Source organism: Peromyscus maniculatus, chromosome 1, assembly GCF_049852395.1.
Source record: "Peromyscus maniculatus bairdii isolate BWxNUB_F1_BW_parent chromosome 1, HU_Pman_BW_mat_3.1, whole genome shotgun sequence".
Taxonomy (NCBI): domain Eukaryota; kingdom Metazoa; phylum Chordata; class Mammalia; order Rodentia; family Cricetidae; genus Peromyscus; species Peromyscus maniculatus.
Genome location: NC_134852.1, coordinates 152,319,651 through 152,342,386, shown reverse-complemented (window position 1 = coordinate 152,342,386; position 22,736 = coordinate 152,319,651). Strand labels below are relative to the sequence as shown.

Genomic DNA, 22,736 nt, shown 5'->3' with positions numbered 1-22,736 from the left:
GCTGGCCCGACATCATGGATGACCAAGGGAGCTGGTTCCTGAGCTACCTCTCCTCTCCTGGCTATAGTTCTGTGGAGGCCATGACCAATGAGGAACTGGCTTGTGAGAGAAAAGGAGGGTGCTAAGCCCTCAGCCATCCTGGGCCACTGTGCAGGGCCAGGGGAGGGTGAGAACAAAGCTTCCAAAGGAGGAGGAGGTGGTGTGGAAGGCCAAGGCCTTTCTCACTGGCCTTAAGCTACAGTCACAGATTTTCTACTTTTCTAGGGGGGGGGGTATTTATAAGTATATCTCCAAAACCTTTGATCAGAGCAACATAAAGGCCTAACCTAGGCAAAAATGGTCCTGCGCTCCCAGAGCCTCTGGGCAGGAGCCTCTGACCTCCACCTGGACCAAAAGCCTGCACAGCAATTACCTCTGCAGACGCTGCTCCCAGTGGGCTAGCACAGAGCAAGCAACCTCCCATGGGTCCTTACTGGGTGCTGGCAACACAACTGAGGCCTTTCTTCTGATCTGGCCACTGTGTGAGGTTGTAGAGCTACAATGATATACGCCATGCTTCCCCCCACCTCGGTCATACGACATTTTCACACTTTCACACCAGTAGCTACCAAGGAGGTGATTACTGAGAGGCCACTGTGAAAGACACAAAGAAGCCACACTATACGGGCGGGCATTCAGCGTTTATAGGGGGCAACACTGGACCCACCTGTATTCCCTTTCCTCCAGCGGAAGGCTAGAGGTACTCTGTCTGTCCCAGGCCTCTGCCTATTCTCCTCCCCCAAGCATCGCAAACCAACCAGGCTACTGGTGCTCTACCTGGGCCCTACATCTTGTAGCTGTCTTTTCTCCTCAGCACAATCCCGTCTCTCCTGTGTCCAAACCATCCCTGTGATCCCTTAGACTCCTGGGAAGCCCAGGACACAGTCACTTGCTTCTAGCCAACTTCAGGTTCCTCAGAGGACATGTCCACCACTGGCATTCCTCATGTGGACAGGACCTAAAGTTCATAAAAACTCACGGGCTAGGTCAGGCCCAAGGGGTTCAGGCCAGGGACCAAAAGCCTTCAGGTGGTTACCCCTGCCCAGCAGGAAAGATCCTAGGTCTCTCTCTCACCAGCCTCACGCAAAGCCACTTACTCTGGAGAGGACTCTGGGGTCAGGTTGGACATCTCCTCTGGCGTGGGAACTGTGTACAGGAAAGGACAAGGGCAAGGCTGGGTGAGCGCTGCAGGTTGTGTCCATTTGGCCCCCTGGCCCAGTACGCTGTCCCATGCTCTGGTGCTGAAATCCCATTGTGCCCCTCCAGCCTCCCCCGCCCCCCTTTTCCTCCTCCCCCCCCCCCCCCCCCGCCCGCTGAGCAGAGAACTGGCCCCACCACAGGCCAGGACCTATAGACTTCCTGACCACCCAAAAGGCCTCACTGAACATAACTGCTGCTCGAAAATGACAGAATGGGGCCTGGGACAAGAGAGGGTACAGGGCAGACTCAGAGACTTGTGGAGAGGCCCACAGACCCGCCAGCATGTTCCATCTCAGCAGTGCAGGACCCCCCCCCCCCCAATGCAGATCCCACCACCTAACCAACCCCACATCCATGCTAACCTTGCAGTTTCCGGCGGTGGAAGCGAGGTGAGCCCAGGAAGCTGTTCTTGATGGAGTTGAGCCGTGTCCGCCAGGGCACCCCTCCAACACTAGGACTGGATGGTGGTGTGGGGTTGGGTGTGCCAGCTGGGCTCTCCTTTGGCGTGTGGACAGGCGTCCCTTTGGGGGTAGGAAGGGGACTACCCCTTGGTGAGGGGTGAGGGGTCACCTGTATGGTGGGGACAGATTTGGCGTTTGATTCAGTCCCGGTTGGCAGGAGCCGGGCAGGGGCCGGCAGGGTCGGGGGCCCAGGGGACAGGGCCAGTGGAGGGCCAAGGCTGGCTCCAGGAGGCCGGGTCTGTGTGCAGGCCGGGAGCGGATTGGACTTGGTGCCCTGCAGCGGCTTGTCAGTCAGCTTTGCCTTGCACGGCAAGGTCTGAGTCTTGGGGTTGGGCCGCAGGGCGGCCTGTGGAGAGAGGATGTGTCCGGGCCGAGAGGCGCTCCGACAAGCTTCGGGCTCCGAGGAAGTGGCCGGGGGGCAGGCCACATAGGGAAGCTCAGGGGGCAGAGGGGGCAGGACGAACTTCCTAACAGGCTACGGTGGCGCAGAGCAGGGGCAGGAGGGGTGACCGCGAAGCGGGGCCCGTGCCCACCCCACCCACATGCACACACAGCAGCCAGGATCGGCAACACCGTTCAAGCAGGACCCCAAGCAGGACCAGAGGGAGGGGGCAGGCGAGGGGAGGGTTTGCCACAAAAGAAAACAAGTGACACACGAAAACGGACAACACAAAACAAAAGAACATGCAGTTAGCCAGCGCCCAGCATCAGAACAGCAGCCAGGAGGGTGCCCGCAAAGGAGGCCTGTGTGCAAGGCAGGGAGGGGCTACTTCCCAGTCTGTGGAGGCCCTGCTCCCCACCCCCGGGGACTTTGGCTGGGGCTCCTTTTTTTTTTTTTATTTCCTGAGGCTAGCCCTGTAACCTAAGGCTTAGGTCGGGTAGTCACTCACCCGAGGACTGCTGAGTGGACTTGTGGAAAGGCCTGAGGACGCGCCACTGATGGATCGAGACCTGGGGGTGCAAAGCAGAGTACTGATTCAGCAGGTGAGGGCTCCAAGCTCCTGTCCCCTAGGTAGCCCTTTCAGGAGGCCTGGGGTACTGGCCCAGAGCTCCAAGGCTCCTACCATGCCCAGAAGGGTTTCTGGAGGCACAGCTGTGTCGGGGATCATCCTGCTGACCTTGGCAGTCACCATCAGTATGCAGCCAAGGTTCCTGGGGCTCCTCTCCACTCAGACGAGCCACCCACCAGCGACCCCAGGCCACCCACCAGCGACCCCAGACCAGGCACATGAAAAGGTACTAAGGGGCCCTCAACAGCAGTCCACAGACACTGTGTGGACAGAGGTGCAAGGACACGCAATAGAGGATTCCCGTGAACTAGATATAGCCTCATGCATCCCATGACCCTGGCACCCAAGTCCAGCCTCTCCAAGGCTGGACTGTACAACGTCCAGCATGTGGTTCACTACCTGGGCACTTGCCCAGTCCTTTCACATCCACCGCTACTCACAAGAGCAGCCCAGGACCATCCCACAGCCTTCGTCTTAACCCACTATTACCCCACCAGGCTGAAGACCTAGCCTGCAAATAGCTAGGGGCAGGTGCTGGCCCCGTGTGTTCACTGCAACATGGTAGCACAGCTGCTCTGCAGGTCCGAGACCAGGCCTTCCATCCAGCTCACCAAGAAAGGACCCAAAAGCACTGGTTCACCCTTGGCAGTGGGACCTGCCATCTTGGGTGGGAAAAGTGGGGGTGGGGTACAGCCACAGGAGGAAAGAGGACAGAAGAGCACTAGACCAGCTTGCACTGCCCCGGCCTGCCCACCAGGAGCCAGACTATACACAACGGGTCTCTGATTCCCGCCTGGGCAACTCTCACCTCGAGCACCTGTGAGCAGAGCCCTGTGTCCATGACCTCCGAGTCTCTCCACCCACTGCTAAAGGAGCCCAAGAAACAGTGGTGACCCATGGTCAGGGCAGCATGCCTGGGTCAAAGTGGTACCAGGGCTCCCCACTGGGACCAAGGTCCAGGTGTACAGCTAGGAGCCAGGCCCTGAGAAGATGGAGATGGTCATAGCAGGAGACGGGAGAGGGGATGCAGGCACGAGCAGTGAGGCCTGGGCCTTCGGTCCCACCATGCCAGATAGGAGCACATTGCTGGCCACAAGGGAAGAAGAAGGGAAGCCGAGACGGAAGCATGGGAGCCATATCAACCTCTCCTCGGTCCAGCAATGCTGGAGTGGAGCTGCGGCCTGTCCAAAGTGGGAAAGATGACTCCAGCCCTGAGGACAGCCAGGTGGGCAAGAGGCAAGCAGGAAGGGGCACAGGCAGGTACAGGGGGCAGTGTGCTGCTCAACAGGATGCGGCCCAACCAATCAGCAGCGTGAGTGGGCAGCAGATGTTACTGGCCTGTTGTCACTTGCCAGGGGCTTGGGACACTCAGTCACTTAAACTGGCCAGCCCTTGAGGGAACAGCACCCAAGGCCGTCTGGACAAAAGAGCAACAGGGGTGGCAGGCCTGTAACCGTAAGGGGGGGGGGTCTGTTCAGGGTGCAGGGTTGTGCCCCTGTCCTGGCCCTATGCAAACCTGGAGTCTGTGGCCCTCTGCTTTGGGCTGGCCATGGGCCTTGCCCCAGCAGCCCCACCCCTCCTTGCCTCCTCACAGCTGGCCAGGCTCTTCCCCTGACCTGCTGGATGATTCCATTCCCAGAAAGGAGAGGTGGAAGTGTCTGTTAGTAAAGCCCTGCCTCCAGGCCCGCCTCTGTCTGCCTGGTTCAGGCAGGAGTCCTGCATCTGGGGCTGGGAGGACAGGATGGATGGGCAGGGTGTATACCTGTCTTCTTTGCTGAATTGGGGATGGGCTTCAGCGATATCCAGGCTTTTACTGAACACTGCTTTACTATAGCAGGAACAAAGCGAGAAAACAGAGTTACTGCCCTGGCCACACGCATGCAGGTCAGCTGCCGGGCCATGTGCTGCCTGGCCACGCCAAGCAAGCCCTCCAAGCATGGCCCGCCAACCCCAGGCCACTGTACGGAGATGAAGAGAGAGGAAGGGGACAGGAGCCACAGCACAGCCTGCCCTGGGTGACCTTCTGGGTAAGGAGCCAGCCAAGCTTAGGGATATCTAGACTCACCACCAGCCACAGGATCCCTTGTCCCAACCAGTGGTCCCATCACAGCCCGGTGTCAAGTGGTAAAACCAGAGCAGAAGCAGGCTAGACGTGCCAGGACAAAGGATCTTCCATATTCCCTTGGAGACAGCCACCACCCCACTGATGGGCCCACCCTGTAGCACCTAGGCCTAGAAGGTGTATTAGAAGCCAGGGAAGCTCACTCAGGCTTTAGATGCTGGAAGGGCTGAGCTCTGGCCCTCAGCTGCTACCCTTTGGGGTTCAAGGGAGGCCAGGGAGAGGCAACCATCTCTTGAGCAGATGGTGTGCACTAGAGCTGCTGGGAGAGTCCTGATGATGTGAAGCATAGCCACAAGAGGCAGAATCCCAGAGAAGGGCTAGGTAAGAACATGGCCAAGAGGGACCCTTGCTGTCCCGCCTTGTTGCCAGAAGCCGAGGGGCTGTGGGCCATGGCTGGCTGCAAAGTTGGAAGAAGTTTCTCAAGGAGGGAAACTTTGAGGCCAGAGCATGAGTCAGCCCAGATCCATGGGGGAGGGCCTAGTGGGGCAGAAATACCAGCACCCTAGAGTCAAGGCAGAGGAAATCCTATCTTGATGACTACCTAGCCGCCTCATGGCTCCCAGTTCCTGACAAATTCAGGGGCAGACCTGGCCTGCTTCAGCACTCAAGCTCCCAGCAGAAAGAATGAACTGTAGGTGGGTGCTGTGTGCAGAGTACAATGCTGACCTCTGCTGGCAGGGCCTGTGGGATCTCCCAGCTCCAGGTCCATTCACGGATGACCCAAACCCCAGCTTGTTAGGGAGCTGCACTCAGCCAGGGCAGGCTTGGCAGGCTCTAAGTGCCCTTCTACTCATCACTCTCCTGAATTGTACATCCTGCCCACAACACTGCTACTGGCCACCAGGGAAGGACGAGCCTGCTAGGCAGGGGACTCTGAACAAAGCTGTACCACATCACAGCCCAGCTCAATACAGATCAGAGACAGCCAAGCACCAGGGAGGGACAAGCCTGCTGAGCAAGGAGCTCTGAACTTATATATGAACTTATAGCTGCACCATATCACAGCCCAGCTCAAACAAGAACAGACCAGCCAGGTACATCCCAGCCCAGCCTAGTCCAGTCCATCCCAGCTCAGCTCAGCCCAATTCAGTTTTGTCCAGTCCAGTCTAGTTCAGTCATGGCCAACTCAACCCAGCCCAGGATTGCCCAGCTTAGTCCAGACCAGACCAGCTCAGTTCAGGCCAACTCAGTACAGACCAGATCATTCTAGTCTAGCACAGCTCAGCCCAGATCAGCTCAGCCAGTCCAGTTTAGTCTAGGACAGCCCAGTTCAGAACAGACCAGACTAGTTCAATCTATCCCAGCCTAGCTTAGTCCAGGCCAGCACAGCTCAGTCTAGTCCCGTCCCGTCCGTCCGTCCGTCCGTCCCGTCGTTCCCCGTCGTCCCCCCCCCCGCCCCCCCCCCCGCCCCGCCCAGCTCACCCCAGTCCATTTCACAACAGTCCAGCCCAACTCAGCCTGGTCGAATTGAGTCCAGTCCAGTCCAACCCAGGTCAGTTGAGTACAGTCCAGCTCAGCCTAACCCAGTCCAATCCAATCCAATCCAGTCCAGCCCAGTCCAGTCCAGCCCAGCTTAGTCAGCTCAGTCCAGTGCAGCCCAGCTCAGCCCATGCAGCCAGCCAGCCAGCATGCTTAGCACCGTGAACTCCAACCCACTCTAGTGGCCTCAGTTCAGATCCCAGGGATAGTGGACAGAGACAAGCAAGGCCAGAGAAAGGGTAGTAGGCTAAGAACCTGATGCTGCCCTGGCCAGGGCAAAGGAGGGAGGCTTGGGCCCCCAGGGGCAGGCACATACCTCTGGCCATGCTGAGCCATCTCAATGGCTCTCCGTGCAGGCACTGGGGAGCCACCATCTGTCACACTGAGCACTTCCATGGACTTGCGCTCAGGTCGCCGCTTGCCATGCCGGTTCAGCATCGGGGAGTCCACACGCTTCCGGGGAGGGTCTGTGTGCAGACTGGGGTCAGGCTGGGCCAAAAGCCAGGAACAGGGGGCACAGGGTAGGCTGGAAGCTTTGTACCTATCTCATTCCTGGGAGGTAGGTCCTCATCCTCATGGCTGGGATACCGTTCTTTCCGGTCCAGGAGGAGGAAATATATCATCTTTTCCTGATTTTCCCTGCAGAAGGTGAGAGGTGCCAAGAGGGTGGGCATATGGTGATATGGGGTACCTGACAATGATGCTGCAGGGACTCTGGCTGTGGCCACCTGCCCTGGAGGGTCCACAGGGGGGGCAACAAGGATATTCCCTAGAGCAGCTAGAGCTTGGGGCATGGAGCCCAGTAACTAAGCCAGCCCTACCCCCACTCCAACATACTCCTCAGATAGCAGGTCCTGCAGCAGCTTGTTGCGGTCTCGGAAGCAGCCCAGCGAATGCATGCTATCCAGCACATCAGGGTCGATGTCTTCCAGGCTGGGCAGTGAGCGGATCTGAACCTTGCGTGGGATGGGCTGTTCTGGCTCTGGCTCATTCTTGCCACCTCTGTGGACGACAGGGCACCCAGCAGCAGTCACTCATTCCTGGCCCATTCTGAAACCATTCCACCCACCCTGAGGTGGCCAGGAGGGTAGGAGGTCCACCCTCACGTGAGCCCAAGTCCTGCTGCTGTCCCTGCACCCAGCCCTGCAGACCTCCTGTATCCTGCAACAGCCGCTCAGGGAGGCCAAGAGTGAGGCTAGGGCAGCCCCGAGCTGGCTGGCACCCTCCCCCCTTCCTATCAGGCCCTGCAGGCCACAGCAACAGGCAAAGCAGGCGTTAGTGGGCAGAGAAGCTACTTACATATACCATATGTGTTTCTGAATGTGCTCTAGCTACAAGGAAAGAGAAACAGGGGTTAGTACCAGGGGGAGCCCACGTTAGGAGGTAGGGGGCCAGAGCGGGAGAACAGAAGGCAGGGCAGGGGCCGCATTCCCAGAGGCCCAGGCCAGCACCCCTACTCCACCCCAGATGCAGAGGAAATAAAGCCAGGGAAGGAGAGGCTGGGGGACAGGGTCCACAGAGAAGAGAGGCAAGAAAGCGAGCAGTGCCCTGGGACCCTGCCTGGTTGGGCCCTCCCAAATCAGAGGGCATGAGTGAGGAACCAGTCCAGGAGGCAAAGCCAGGCAGCTGGGAGGGGCTGGGTGCAGGTGTGGGCAGGAGGCTGAGGTAGCCCACTACACCTTTCTCTCCATCCTGACTCAGAGACAGGGATAACTTGCTTTGCGAGAGAGGGCAGAAAACATCTCTTCTAGAAAAGGCCAGCCTACCAGGCATCTTGCTTCCTTTACATTGGCAGATGCTGTGTGTCTCAAAACCAACTGCTGGGGCTCCCCTCACACCTTTGCCCACCCCACAGCTGATGGAGCTATAAGGCTCGCACTGCCAGGAGGCATTCCACAAGGATGTCACAGGGGCAGAATGGCAGTAAAGGGCGGCAAACTCTCCAGGGCTCACCTGAACCAACCACTCACAGGCTCAGACCTGCCATCTACCACACATGTGCTCCTAAGATTTGGGTACAGGCCCCCCACACCTGGGCACGCACACACGGCTATGTACAGATAATGCACATAGGCACTCACCTTGCATGCAGCTAGGCACAGTCACATACACACACCTATGCACATCGACACCCACATACTGCTGTATAGGTGACACACACCTGAGGACTCACCCTGCACACAGCTGGGCACATGCTTTCCAAGCTGGGTACATACTCTCCCCCACAAAAGCTGGTTACAGCTCCCCCCACCACTCAGATACACACAAATATATGCATAAGTAAAACGCACGGGCACTCACCCTACATGCAGCTGTGCACAGCCTCATGCACAGCTGGGCACACTCTGCCCACACATACCTGGGCACACATGCTAGCAAACACGGATCGACACTTGAGCCTATCCACCTGGCATGGCACAGACTCACATCACTGTACATGTGGTATGCCTGCAGCACACACACACACACACACACACACACACACACACACACACACACACACACACACACAGAGGCACTGGTGGGCAGTCTCACCCTGAGAGATATTTTCTCCCTAAAGTGCCCAGGAACAAGTGCTAGAGATGGAAGCTTGGCCCCACCGGTACAGGGCGGTCTGAGGAAGGGACAGGTCCAAGAGATGGTGTGAAGGGGGGACAAGAGGAGGGAGAAGGGCCTGGCTCCCCAAGGGCACCCGAGTTCTGGCTAGGGCAGAGGGGTAGGTAGGACGCACCGTGAGGCGCCGAGCTGCATCCACCTCAATCATGCCACGCAGAAGACTCTGGCAGTCTGGTGGGATAAAGTGTGGCATGTGGAACACGCCACGCTTGACCTTCTCCAGCAACTGCCGCAGGTTGTCGTCATCGAAAGGCAGAGCCCCCTGTGGGTGAGCAGGACAGCACTCATCAGGGGGCGGTAGCACGGGAGGAGGGAAGGGAGACGGGGTGTGGGGAGCAGCAGGGAGCGGAACAAGTAGGTGAGGTGGGTGGGGCTCACCACCAGCAAGGCGAACAGGATCACACCACAGCTCCACACATCTGCCTTGCGGCCATCATACTTCTCACCCTGTGGGAGGAGGGCAATGCCAGGTGTTGGCAGTATGCAGGGTGGGGGGTGTCTAGTCGGGGAGTGGGTCTGAGGGAAGGCAGCTGAGCTGTGACTAGCCCAGCAGTAACAGGATAAGGGGACCTTCCACCACAGGGACCCCGGTGGCTGCTTACCCGAATCACTTCCGGACAGGCATAGTGTGGGGATCTAAGGGCAAAACAGCAGGTCAGGGGGCAGGAGGCCAGGGTGCACAGCCCAGATCTTTACACCCTCCCGGAGGCTTTCTCCATGTGAGCCCTGCCCTAGGAAGCTTGCATGTGAGGTCTACAGGCCACTGCTGGTCTGGCCCCAGGAAGATGAATGGCTTTGAGACCAAGTCCCCCCAGCCTGAATACCCTGTATGCTCTGGTAGGAGATGGAGGTCTGGAGCCTGGGGGCTGCGATGCTCAGACCTACCTGCTCATCTCTCCAGACCCAGGAGAGAAGGCCCAATGAAATGGTCCCCCAGATCCCACCACTGAAAGATGATGCTGGTGCCAGACAAAGGGTCCCCACATGCCTACTATAAGGACAGGGGTCATGCCTTCTGCCCTCAGTCCAGCTCTAGTGCTGGGAGAGAAAGTCCTAGGGTTTCCCACCAAAATAGCCTGTAGCTCCGAAGCCACAGGCCAGTTTCAAAGCTTGTCCAGACTGGGCAGCAATGGCTATGGTGTCTGCCCCCCCGGGGGGGCTATGTCCTGAGCCTGTGGGGTACCACTCACTCACCCGCAGCTGGTCTCCAGCAGGCTGTCTCCCACCTGCAGGGATGCCATGCCAAAGTCTGCGATACGGATGTTGTTCCTCTCATCCAGCAACAGGTTCTCTGGCTTCAAGTCTCTATGGCTGGGGAGTAAGACCCAGGTGAGCCGAAACGAGGCCCTGTACCCACCTCCCCACTGCAACTCCTTGATAGGGACTGCTCCCCTTTCTGAACTCCTGCTAGTCGGACAGGCCGGTGATGACCTAGGTAGATAATATACTGGCAGCTGACACTAAGTGGTCTTCCTAGTCTGGGTGACAGGGACAGGGATGAGGTGGCCTCCTGCCCTCCATAGGGATGAAGCGTGGGGGTGGGTTCCTGGCAGCCTTTCAATGCCTCCTAGATGAAGCCTGTAGGAGCCCCCCCGCCCCCCCCCCCCGCCCTCTTGAGATGCAGGCCTGACCCAGCCTGGCCTGGCTCGCACCATATGGAGTGGCTGTGGCAGAAGTCCAGTGCAGAGATGATCTGCCGGAAGAACTTGCGGGCCTCCTTGGGGGTCAGCCGTCCCTTCTTCACCAGGTAGTCAAACAGCTCCCCCCCAGACACGTGTTCTAGCACCAGGTATCTGTGGAATGGGGCAGGGGAACATCAGCGCCAGCATCATGGCCTGGTACATAGCCCCTGCCTGCCCTCCTGCTGCCTCATCAGAGAGGCCTGGTGCAGGGGGCCCAGAGCAAGGCCCCAAGGAGGGCCCATGCAGGATACCTGCTATGGCTCCTGGTGGCTCTCACACAAGCAGCTGGGTCCCAGTGAAGATCATAGAGACCCCCTGGAGCTGGGCAGAGGGTCAGTGTGGAAACCAAGAATGGAGTGAGGCTGACCCAGCGGGGCCTGTCATCTCCTCCCTGCCCAGTTTGTATCAGTCCCTTGGGGTCTTTGCTATACTGCAGAACCAGAGGGGAAGTGTGGGTAACTGGAGAATTACATCTCAGAGCCCCTAGGATCTTAGCTGTATAACAGGACTCAAGAGGTGACCAAGGAGATGCCCGGTCAGAATGGAACAAACTCTTGGGGAAGGCAAGACCCCCGAGGGAGGGAACAAAGGACAGTTAGTGGCATAGACGGGCGCCATCTCACTTGGTGACAGGCATCAGTGGTACTGGACAGGAAGCCAGGCTGGGGTGGGACCTGCTGACAGTAGTCAGCTGACCTGGGGTCCCAAGCCCTATAAGCAAGCCTTGTGGTGCTGGGACCGGCATTGGAGGACACAGCGGTAGGTAGAAGCATGGCATTGCCTCAGCACAGCCCCTCCCCAGTTCCCTCCTGACTGTCATAGAGGTCCAGGACTATCAACTGCCCAGCCCCCAGGCTTGTGGGAGCTGATGCCCTGCTCACTCCCACCACACATCCTCAGCTCTCAAAAGGGCCAGAATAAGCGCTTCTTCCCTCAGGCTGCTTCCTGTCAGGTATTTGGTCACAGGAACTAAAAGAGCAGCGAGACTCACCCTCCATGCACTGCCCAATGAGCCTCACTCAGGGCCCTGCTCGCTGGCCTCCTTCGGGCCCTGGCAAGCTACAGCTCCACCCTCTTCCCAGGATGCCTCACTGAGCCTGGGCCTTGTGGGGCAGTGGGGGTTGGAAGACTGATGAATCCCCACAGAGGGGCTATTCCGTAGGGGACAGTATTAGGAGGGGCCAAGCTCTACTGGCCCTAGGACCCAGATCTTCTTCCAGGGAAGTCCTCCCCATTGTTGGCCTCAAGTTAACAGCCTGGAGATCCCCAGGAGCACCAGCCACAGGTCTGGTAATGAAAACCGTGGCCACGGTGGCTAGCCCCTCCTCAGCTGGATGGCAACACGGACACAGCCAGCTCTCCAAATGCAAGAGCAGTCTGGGCCTCTGCAGCCACCCCCCTGGCCTCCCCAGCTCTCCAGGCCCAGCAATACCTACAAATATTTTTTGTTTTCATAGACGTCATGCAGCTTCAGGACATGTGGATGCTCGATGAGCTTCAGGATGGCAATCTCTCGCTCCACCTGCAGAGAAACTATGTCACTGTCCTGCAGCCGACCACAGCCCACTCAAACAGGCCCTCCAGTGGCCTACATGCATTGCCTCCTAGGGTTATGACGTTGCATTTGGGGCTGAGCTGGAGAGAAGGGATATCTGCAGCTTGGATCTTGCTATCTTGCAGGGAAGAGCAGATGCCAGGACAAATGCCTTGGCCAGGGGTTCTGCCTAAGTTGGCAGTGGGAACCAGGACAGAGCTGCAGGTGAGTGTGCTTGCTCAGTGTGTATATGTGTAGGGGGCTGCTTGTGTGCACAGAGGACTGCATGCACATGCAGGATGTGGAACTGTGTGACAGGCCCTGTGTAAGAACTCAGGTCCCTCTTCTATGGGCTCCAGGATGTCACCATTCTTGGAAGCGAAGGTGGAGTCTGTTCTAGTGCCTACCCCAGGTCTGTTTCTGAGCTTAAGTCGAGAACTCTGGTGAGCATAGCTTTGCCCACAGCCACCTTGGCCCCACAGGCAATGGCAGTGAGAAGGTACCGGTAGGCACTAACCTCTCATAGGCCTCTCTGTCCCCAAAGTCTTTAACTCCCATGCAGTCCCATGTGTACAATGCCCACAGAACCAAAACCCTGCCCTTTATCTCAGGGCCCCTGTGCCATGGAATAGATCCATCCAATGTGTCTCCAGTTCAAAACTGGACAGCCCACCAATGCCAAAAGTCCTCCACTCCACCTAAGCTGGTGTCTTCTCTTACAACTGCCACCCACTCAGGTCTCTCAGCTTCTCCACATCAGGAGCTAGAGCCTATCCAGCCCTCTTCAGGATAGCCTGGTCATGGCAGGAGGGGTCTCAGAGGCAAGGGGCACGTCCTCATCCTAATCAGAGAACTAGGGCTCAGCCCGCTGCTCCAGCATGTCATTGTCCACTGTGGAACTGTTCTCCAGGCTAACATAGTCAAGGCAAATGGAACCCTTCCTGAGGATGGAATAGCCCAGGAGCTAACCTGCTGTTGCTCCCCCAGAATTGGGCAGGATCCCATGGGTTAACTGGGGTAAGGGGTAAGACAGAGGCCACCCATGCTAGTCCCAGATACCTAGGTCCATCCTTCCAGGTAGTGACCCTTCTGCCTCAACCCACTGCCTCACCTTCATCAGCACCGACTCACTGAGCTTCTCACGGTTGACAATTTTGATGGCGACCTTCTGGCAGGTGACGCAGTGGATTCCCAGCTTTACCAGGCCTGTGGGAGAGAGGCCAGACTCTAGCCCCAGCTCTACATCACCCCAGCCTTAGACAGCAGGGGCCACATCCCAGGCTGGGAGCTCTGCATTCTGTCTTGCAATCCCCAAGCCTGTCAAGCCCTGGCCACTGACCACCCTACTCCCTGATCAGAATGGCTCCGGAAAAGTGGCTTGCTGCACCCAAACCAGATCCCTCCTGAAACCTGAGGTCTTCGTGTGCCACTGTCCCTCTCCCAGGTCACCAGAGCCCTTCCCCCAGGCCAAGTACATCCCATGTTGAAGAGGCAACATGCTCTGAGTCCAGAGTGACTCTATCCTCTAACACAATCTTACTTAAAACCCTTCACCTGCAGACTTCTGCAGGGATAGTGTTCTGTACCTGTGCCCCCAGAGCCCTGTCAGGCCCAGTCCCTAGACATGCTCCCCCCAGCCCCCTTGGAGGAGTCTACCTATCTTGAGACTGGTACCTAGAGCTGGAGGAATCTCATGAGACATATGGATGCTAGGCAGGCTAGAGGAGGTAGCAGGGGTCTTCTCTGGAACCCATGATGGTCAGTGGGAAGCAAAGCTAGATCAAGATCAGCAGCCATGAGGCAGAGACTGCTCTTTTCAACTCAGGGTGTGTCCAGATACTGTCCCGACAGAATAAGCCACAGCAGGAGACATGAGAACAGTGCAGGGCAAAATCAGCAGAAAGGTAGAGAGGGATAGAGGAAGCATTTCTGATGTGGGCATTATCTCCCTTCTCCACAAAAGATTAATTTCCTAACCAAATCAAAGGGCTCTTGAAAATTGATAAGAAAACACATACACAAAGACATGTGCATGTGCACATCCATGGACACACACGTGCACATGGCAGTATTATACAAATGGGCAAAAAATGAACACAAAACAGATAAATGTGTAGAAAGATGGTTCATGTTTTGTGTAAGGTCACAACAGAGATGTGGTTTCAGAACCCAGTTGGAGCTGGGGTCCTGGGTATCTAAGTGCAGTGCTGTGTTTTTTTGATGGAGAAAATCCCAGGCTGCCATGTGAGAGCCCAGGCTAGGAGGTGGCCATGGTGGGACACCTTAGCCAGGGAAGCCTGGCATAGGCTCTGGTACCTCCTGCTGGCTGCCTTTGAGCCAGTGTGAATGCCTGTGATTCCTGCTCAGATTGGGGAGAAAGAGAACTAGCCAGGAGGGCAAGGGTACTGATAACCTGCTATCCATAATTCAATCACCACATGGGCTGTGGCACTGGCCAAGGCATGAGGCCATCTGCACTTGGTCAGGAGGTACTTAAGACTTGGTAAAACTATCCAGTCCCCAAAACAAGACTGTAGGTGCAAGAGAAATGGGGAAGGACAGTATGGCGAGTGATAAAAGCCTCCTGCCCCAGGAGGAAGGGCTCCTGCAAACCTACAAGATCCACTTGCAAAGGACAAAAGCAAATCTGGAGATGAGAGCGACCCAGAAACAATGTGTCCCTCAGGAGATCTCAGAGGACAAAAAGCCATGTGCTGCCCAAGGATGGAATAAGAGCAGGGCTGGTGGGTAGGAAGGAGCATGACAGGCATCCTCAAATGTGTTCCAGGCAGGTAGGCCCAGCCTTCCGGCAGACTGGATGGCTCAGCATGTGAGGAACAGGGAACACCGGAGTCTCAACAAGAGGAGTTCCATATGTCATCACAATCCAGCTGGCAAGCATACCCAGAAGCCATTTAACCAGGAGTGCGGCTAAATCATGAGATGCTTACCAAATGACCTCACAGATGACATGCTGGGCCCTGGCAGATATGACACATGCCTCATCTCCTCACTCTTATGTTCATACTCACCCTTATATGGTTGTGTGCACACCCATCCCCCCCCACAATGCACTTATGCATATCCAGTCACATCCTATGTACATGCCCATGTACTCACCCTCACAAACAGGTGGCATACACGTTCAGCCTCCCATGTATGTGCACATATACCAGAACACTCACATCTGATCTATGTGCATGCCCACCATGTACTCACCCTCGCATGAATGTGCACACATACCCCACACCCAATCCCACATACATGCATTCACACTCACACACACTCTCCAGCCAGGTAACAGGGACCATGAGAGGCATGTAGAAAAGTATTGTCCTGCCTCAGGAAGGACATGGTACTAAGCTGGAGTGGGCATCAGATATTAAGAAGACAAGGCTGTCATCTCCATCCAGTGTGATTTCCAAAGTCTGCCGAGCATAGCTGTGTATCATACCCCACCTTAGAGGTAGGGGGAACTGGGGTTGTGGCATCTACCTAGCTGGCTTTTCAAAAGCCAAGAGGACAGAGGGCTACCAGAACAAGGTGCCCCTGAGCCCCAAGTCTTGTCTAGGGGCTTCCTGGGAATAGGAGCTCACAATCCCTGCTCAGGGGAATGGGTGGTACAATGGTAGCTCTAGATAGTCTGGCTAAGGTGCAAGGGAGCCACCTGGACCCCTCCCTTCACCTTCTTCCACTTGCTTCCAGTATGCACAGAAAGTCCATCTCCCATCCACCACTGTACTTGAATATCCCTACATACCTGGCATAGGCCAGCATGGCATTGCTTCTCCTTGCTAAAGCTCTCCTGGTGCTTTAGGCCACACCCTCCCTGTCTCCATGTGGGAAAGTGTGGTCCTGCCTCAGGAAAAAAGGGCAAATGGGGGGGGGGGTCTCCTGGGGTGAGGTGTCTGGGTCAGGAGCCGTTCTGCCCCCTTCCTGTTTCAGTGAGTAGGGAATATGCCTTCAGAAGCCCCGCAGTCTGGCCTGCAGCCTCAGGGACAAGCAACTTCCTGGCGGGAAGCCCACGATCACCCGTCATTACCCAGCCCTCTAACTCGCTGGGGCTTATTTTCCAATTGTGATTTTATCTGTAATTATTGTCTTCACACAGATGCAGCCTCACATAGAAAGGGAAAGTATACCATGTCACAGATAATTACATGGGGCCTTGCCAGGGTGGGGCTGAGCTGGAAGCATGAGGATCCACCAGCTCCAACTGCACTACTTCTGCAAGGGGCAGCAGCAGGTTCAAAGGTACTGGGGCTTCCATGCCTCTACGGAGGGTCCCCAGGCTTCAAAAGTATGGGTATGAAGGCCCCAGGCCCTTCTAGAGCTACTTCGACCCACAGGCACCCGGGGCTTCTGAGCCTGGCTAGAGAAATCAGGGGAGGTAAGCAGGTATGCAACTGCAGCTGGTCAACTCAGGCATTAGGCAGGCCCTGGCTGGGCCCCCAGCTGCCCAGGAAGCACATGGTGACTGGGTTCTGAGCCGTGCTGACCCTCACTAGAGGCAGAGACTAATGATTGTGCCAGAGTGAGGGCAACAAGAAGACCATACAGATATACCTGTCCTCCACCCAGCTATACAGAACTGGGGCAAGATACTACCATGTGGGCTGGGCATTTTCTAGGGGATGTGGAGTAGCAGCTTGGTACGCTGTTGTGCCCTCTGGATTCCAGTGATCCCAAAGAATCACTGCCTCAGTTGGGGAGAGGAAGGAATAAGCCTAACTGTGGATCAAGCCAGGTGATCTTCAAGGATACCCCAGGGATAACTTTGGGCAGAAGAGATGGAAGAGGATGAGGCCCCCATTTGGGAGGCAGATCTGGCTCCCTATGAACCTGCAGGAGTCCTTGGCTAATGGCCAAGTGCCTGGGGGCACTGGACACATTCTAGGATCCAGTGTCTCTCCCCTCCTGCCATTGCTGGACTCTCTTGTAGATCAGGGTCCTCTTGAAAACCCCAACCTCAGGGTTCTCTGAGCCCTGGGGACCATGGTCAGAGAACACTTCTCACTGTCCAGTGACAGCCACAGAATGGCCTGCTGCTCTGTGGTTCGGGTAGTGTACACTAGGTAGGTGACAATATCAGCACCGGGGAGGGACCTTCTGTATCTCTCAACACCTCAGGCCATAGCCATGGGATTGGAGGGGTAGAGGTGGCATTCCAGAGACGTCCTTCCCCAAGATAGACAGGATGTCCATTTGAGTGGCAGCAGCAATCATGGATGCAGCATGTGCCTGCATGTCTCACCACTGATGTTCACCTCAAAGTGACAAGCAAGCAGAGCTCAGGGCTGCATCATACACCCAACTGGATCCCAAGCACAACATTTCTGCAGAGGCATCAAGTCAACTGGGAAACCATGGTCCACTTATAACTTCCTTCTGCCAGTCCCTTCCCTCCGTCTTTCCACAGTGGGCCAGGGTACCTAGAAAATACACATGGTTGCAACCTTCTGCTTGTTCCCCAGGTCCCAGTGCTACCCTCAAGACAGTGACCCCCTGTGGTGGTTTGAAAGAAAATTGCCCCTAAAGGGAATGTTGGAGAAAGTGTGTCACTGTGGGGTTGGGCTTTGAGATCTCCTTTGCTCAAGTTACACACAGTGAAACAGACTACTTCCTGTTGCCTGCGCAAGATGCAGAACTCTCAGCTACCTCTCCAGCACCATGTCTGCCTACTTGCCACCATGTCCCACCATGATGATTATGGACTGAACCTCTGAACTGTAAGCAAGCCACCCCAATTACATGTTTTCCTGTATTAGAGTTGCTGTGGTCATGGTGCCTCTTCACAGCAGTAGAAACCCTAACTAAGACAGAAGTTGGTACAAGGACTGGGGTATTGCTGTGATAGGCCTGAACATGCTTTTGTTTAAGGAATATGGACCTTAGGACTGTGGATTAGAAAAGCAGTTAAATGATTTAAGTGGTGCTTAATGATCCATCCTAGTAAGAGCATGGTAGACAGTGGTGCTGAGTGTGATTTGAACTATGGGGGCCTGGATCAAGAGATTTCAGAAAAGAAGACTGTTAGTTTGTGGCCTATAGACTAGTCTTGTGATATTTTGGTGAAAAATGTGGCTGCCTTTTGCCCTTGTCTGAAGAGTCTGCCTGAGACTAAAATGAAGAGTTTTGGAGTAATTACATTGGCAGAGGAAATCTCAAAACAGCCTAGTATAGACTCTGATGTGTGGTAACTAGTGTTAACTCTAACGAACATTTATAATGGAAAAGAGCAAGCTGATCAGGGTAAATCACAAAATATAAAATTTGAGAAAAGGAGCACCAGGAAGTGCTTAGGCAGTGAAGGAATCCATGGAAAACAGAAAGCTGGTGAAGATGTAATTGAACTAGGGGGCCATGTTCCAGCCCCAGTAAGCAGCAGAACTTGGCAGCTTCAGCCAAGTGGTTCTGACTTTAGAGTTAAGAACAGGAGAAAGGGGCTATGGACTTTGGCTCCAACTAAGGAAAGCTGCTGAGGCCAGGCATGTGTCAGGGATGTCCCTGAATGGAGGCCCAGAGAGGCCATTGTGTGAAGCTGTGAAGTAGAAGCCTGGATTACCTTGGAGAATATCCCCAAGATATTGGAGATGCCAGAGTCATGGGATACCTGCCGAGGAAAGCTGGAACCAGCCCAAGAGAAAGAAGTATGATGCAGTCAGCAAAGCTAAAAGGAGCTGGAGATCTGAAGAGTGTTTTGACATCAGATATGGAGATGCAGAGTTTGGAGTTTGCCCAGCTGGTTTTCGGTCTATCTTTGGTCCAGCATTTCCTCACTCTGCTCCCTTCCCTACTCTTTGTAATGGCAATGTATATCCTATGCCATTGTATGTTGGAAGTATGTGATCTGGTTTTTAATTTTTATTTTATAGGGGATTACAGTTAAAAGACTGCATGAATCTCAGAAGAGAGTCTGAACTTTAGACTTTAAAACATTGTTGAGACTGTGGGCTGAATACATTTTTGCATTATGATATGGCTACAAGTTTTTGGAGGCCAGGGAGTGGAATGTGGCTGTTTGAAAGAAAATAGCCCCCAAAAGGAGTGACACTATTAAGAGGTGTGGCCTTGTTGGAGGAAGTATGTCACTGTAGGATTGTAATACCTTGAATATATTTGGCCCCCATAAGCTCATAGGGAGTGACACTATTAGGAGGTGTGGCTAGTTGGAGGATGTGTAGTCTCATTGGAGGAGGCTGGAGGGAGCCTTTAATCCAAACCTTGAGGCTGGAGGGAGCACCTCTAACCTGGGCCACACCTTCTGTTGGAAGTGAGTCACTGTGGGGGCAGCTTTGAGGTCTTTTTTTCAAGCATCACTCAGTGTGGCAGTCAGTCTACTTCCTGTTGCCTGCAAGATGTAGGACACTCAGCTATTTCTCCAGTACCATGCCTGCCTGCATGAAACCATGCTCCCCCGCCATGATGGACTGAAAGTCTGAACTGCAAGCCACCACAATTAAATGTTTCCTTTATAAGAGTTGCTGTAGGGCCGGGCGTTGGTGGCGCATGCCTTTAATCCCAGCACTCCGGAGGCAGAGCCAGGCGGATCTCTGTGAGTTCGAGGCCAGCCTGGGCTACCAAGTGAGCTCCAGGAAAGGCGCAAAGCTACACAGAGAAACCCTGTCTCGAAAAACCAAAAAAAAAAAAAAAAAAAAAAAAAGATTTGCTGTGGTCATGGTGTCCCTTCACAGCAACAGAAAACCCTAAGACAGGGGCTGTGCTTTGAGATCTCCTTTGCTCAAGTTACACACAGTGAAACAGACTACTTCCTGTTGCCTGCGCAAATTGCAGAACTCTCAGCTACCTCTCCAGCATTATGTCTGCCTGCTCACCACCATGTCCCACCATGATAATAATAGACTGAACCTCTGAACTGTAAGCCATCCAATTAAGGGTTTTCCTTTATAAAAGTTGCTGTGGTCATGGTGTCTCTTCACAGCAATAGAAACCCTAAGGTTCCCTGCCTCCCCAGGATTCTTACCAGGGAGATGTGAGCTGCATCAACTTGCACTCACGTTTCTCAGGCCCTCAAGCTCCCAGTGCCCCAGGGGCTCCTGGTGTACACAGCCTCAACAGATCTTAGCTTAGGGCCAAGCTCTCCAGCCCCTCTGGGAAGGACGCCGGTTTCCCCAAGTCGCTCCCCTTACAAAGCCCAGACAGGACCTGTCTGCAATAGCCTGAGAGGAACAGTGACCCTCAGCCCTCCCACAGGGTCATCTCAGGCCTTCCCACCCATACTGCTCTACCTCCCCTCTTGCAAACGACATGACAGGCACACAGGCCCCATCTGTTCACTGCCAGTGGGCCTCAGCGCAGGCCTTACTAGGTTACAGCATACTACCTCCCGTGTGTAGATGGGAACCCATAATTCATGAGGCTCAGAGTCTACAACCCTGGGTATGGCACATGTGCATACATGTGGGCCACCTGTTGTTGGGAGCACATGGTTCAAGAACTTAGGCTGGACAGGGAGGCATGACTCTCACAGACTCCCAGGTCCCACACAGTACTGACTTCTTAGAGCTTTGTACAGTGGTGCTCTCTCAGGTCCAGGGCATGGCTGTATAGAAGCCACCAGTGTCGCAGTAGCTGCCTAGATCATGCTATCCCCGTGAGCACTATGGGACCAGTGTAAAGGAAAGTCAGGGGCTCCCAGGAGCCGGGTCCAAGGAGACCTAAGCCAAGTGCCTCCCTCCTCTCCTCTCCCCCAGGTCATCTCTAACCAGCCACTCTTAAGGCTCACCCCTTCCCAATCCTCCCAGATGGTCATCAGAGTGGATCCTCTGCCTAGTCTCCTCCCTGGCCTCTCCTGAACCTTGCCATTGGTGGACTCAGCTCTCCACAGGCCTTCAGGAGCAGAAGTCAGACATGAAGGGCACCTCTCTTCTGGGCACCTGTCTGCACCTACTTGGGAGCATCCGCCCTGCCACTACTACCCATGAGGTTGCTCATCTGCCTACAGGTCACCCTGGGGACCCACTTGGCTTCTGCCAACTCCTGTCCTAGCCAGAGTTTGTTCAGAGGGTGGAGAGGAGTCAGTCCTGCCCATGGCAGAGTGCCAGTGGTCAGATGAAGTACTAGGGCAGAGGATGGAGGGGACAGGCTGTGGCTGAAAGGCCTCCTGGCTGTGCAGGGAGGACGGATCTGGACTGCTGTCCTTGGTGCTGAATGCAGTAGGCTGGGGGCACTGGTGCTCGGCCTGTGCCAGCCTTGGGGGCAGGGTCCTGCAGTTAGCTAGTGCTTGGGTGTGGTGTGTGAGTGGCTGGCAGCAGTCTCCTCTGAGGGTTTTATGGAGTGAGGCGCATCACAGCAGGCAGGATTCAGCAGTACCTGAATGCTGGCCCCAGTCAGCTGATGAGCACACTACCCCCAGTTCCAGAAGAGCCCGGCAGGGGGCACCTGCTCCAACCTTAGCTTAAGACTAGTGCTCATGAGCAGAATGCTTCACGGGTCACCGGACCTCCCCCATAAGTGACCAGCCCGCCTCTGGGACCAAGTGCGCCTTGTCTTAAGACCCCTGGCTCCACCCTGGGAAGCTCAGCTCCCAGGGCAACCACTATGGCACATGATGACCCATTTTCCTTCACTTATCTGTAGGCAGCACTGTGGGCGTGTGAAGGGGCAGTGGCTCCCATTTCCCTGAGGTGACAGATGGGACTCACAGCCAGCCTGTGTGGGCTTGGCAGGGGGCGGCCCCATCCTGGGAAAATAGATCTCAATGCAGAGTCCAACTTGCCCTGGCCAGGCTGTCCATAACAGCAGCAAGTGAATCCTGAGGATGTGTCTGGTAAGATGCAGGACAAACACCTGAGAAATGAAGTCCCCACCCTCGCCAGAAGGGGGCAGATGTTCTCCATCATGCACAGAGTCTCACTGACAGCAGAGAGCAGATGAAGCCATCCCTGCCTGCACACAGCTGTCCTTGAACGTCCTGAGAGAACTCTGCGGGCTCTTCCCAGAGCACAGGCACCAGCAGTAGCCTCATGGTGGTCTCAGCTATTACTGCAGGTCACATCCTTAACACATACACACAACCACAACCACATATCAGAGCAGGAGACCAGAGGCACTGGTGCACAGGGCTGGCTGGGTTCCCAAGGGTTCCTGAAAAAGCTGACCCTAGAGTTGGGGAGGAAGACCAGGAGGCAGCAACCACCCAGTCCCTGGTCTCAGCTCTTCCACCCACTCAGTCACTGTTCCAGCCGACCTCCCCAAGCCCCCCAATGAGCCAGCCTGTTGGAGCCACACCCTACACAGGCCCCTCTCCTGGCCATGGACCCCCAAAACATGGCCACTATTGGGGTTCTGCTCCGTGGAGAGCCTCCTGCAGAGAAATGAGGTCCTTGTACAGCAGCTCTCTGGCCCTGAGCGATGGAGGGAGTGGTCTTCCCCTCCCAACAACATCCCAGTTGACCCTCATCAGACTGTGAGCCAGGGCCACAGCTAGGCCAGGGCCACAGCTAAGCCAGGGCCACAGCTAAGGCTGGGCCACAGCTAAGGCTGAGCCACAGCTAAGGCTGGACCACAGCTAAGGCTGGACCACAGCTAAGGCTGGGCCACAGCTAAGGCTGGACCACAGCTAAGGCTGGA

At 55.6% G+C, this 22,736-nt stretch overlaps 1 protein-coding gene across 25 annotated transcripts in view; it reads right to left on the bottom strand.

Moving 5' to 3' along the window:
- The window catches only part of Brsk2 (BR serine/threonine kinase 2), a 55,700-nt gene that overhangs the window by 9,734 nt on the left and 23,230 nt on the right, over positions 1-22,736 (bottom strand). For 12 of the 25 annotated variants that reach the window (XR_013046123.1, XR_013046124.1, XM_076555354.1 and 9 more), the window contains exons 2-16: positions 13,255-13,349; positions 12,046-12,131; positions 10,580-10,720; positions 10,122-10,238; positions 9,530-9,563; positions 9,306-9,374; positions 9,043-9,189; positions 7,611-7,642; positions 7,149-7,313; positions 6,853-6,950; positions 6,628-6,778; positions 4,473-4,538; positions 2,591-2,651; positions 1,602-1,809; positions 1,137-1,185 (exon numbers count right to left, since the gene is read on the bottom strand). Coding sequence is in view for 21 of the 25 variants with exons in the window: in XM_076555354.1 (XP_076411469.1) it covers positions 1,137-1,185; positions 1,602-1,809; positions 2,591-2,651; positions 4,473-4,538; positions 6,628-6,778; positions 6,853-6,950; positions 7,149-7,313; positions 7,611-7,642; positions 9,043-9,189; positions 9,306-9,374; positions 9,530-9,563; positions 10,122-10,238; positions 10,580-10,720; positions 12,046-12,131; positions 13,255-13,349 (1,519 nt within the window). In the remaining 4 variants the exon portion in view is untranslated. Of the gene's footprint in view, positions 1-1,136; positions 1,186-1,601; positions 2,176-2,590; positions 2,652-4,472; positions 4,539-6,627; positions 6,779-6,852; positions 6,951-7,148; positions 7,314-7,610; positions 7,643-9,042; positions 9,190-9,305; positions 9,375-9,529; positions 9,564-10,121; positions 10,239-10,579; positions 10,721-12,041; positions 12,132-13,254; positions 13,350-22,736 lie in introns of those variants that run through there. The other 13 variants (XR_013046151.1, XR_013046138.1, XM_076555324.1 and 10 more) reach the window with 4 other exon arrangements.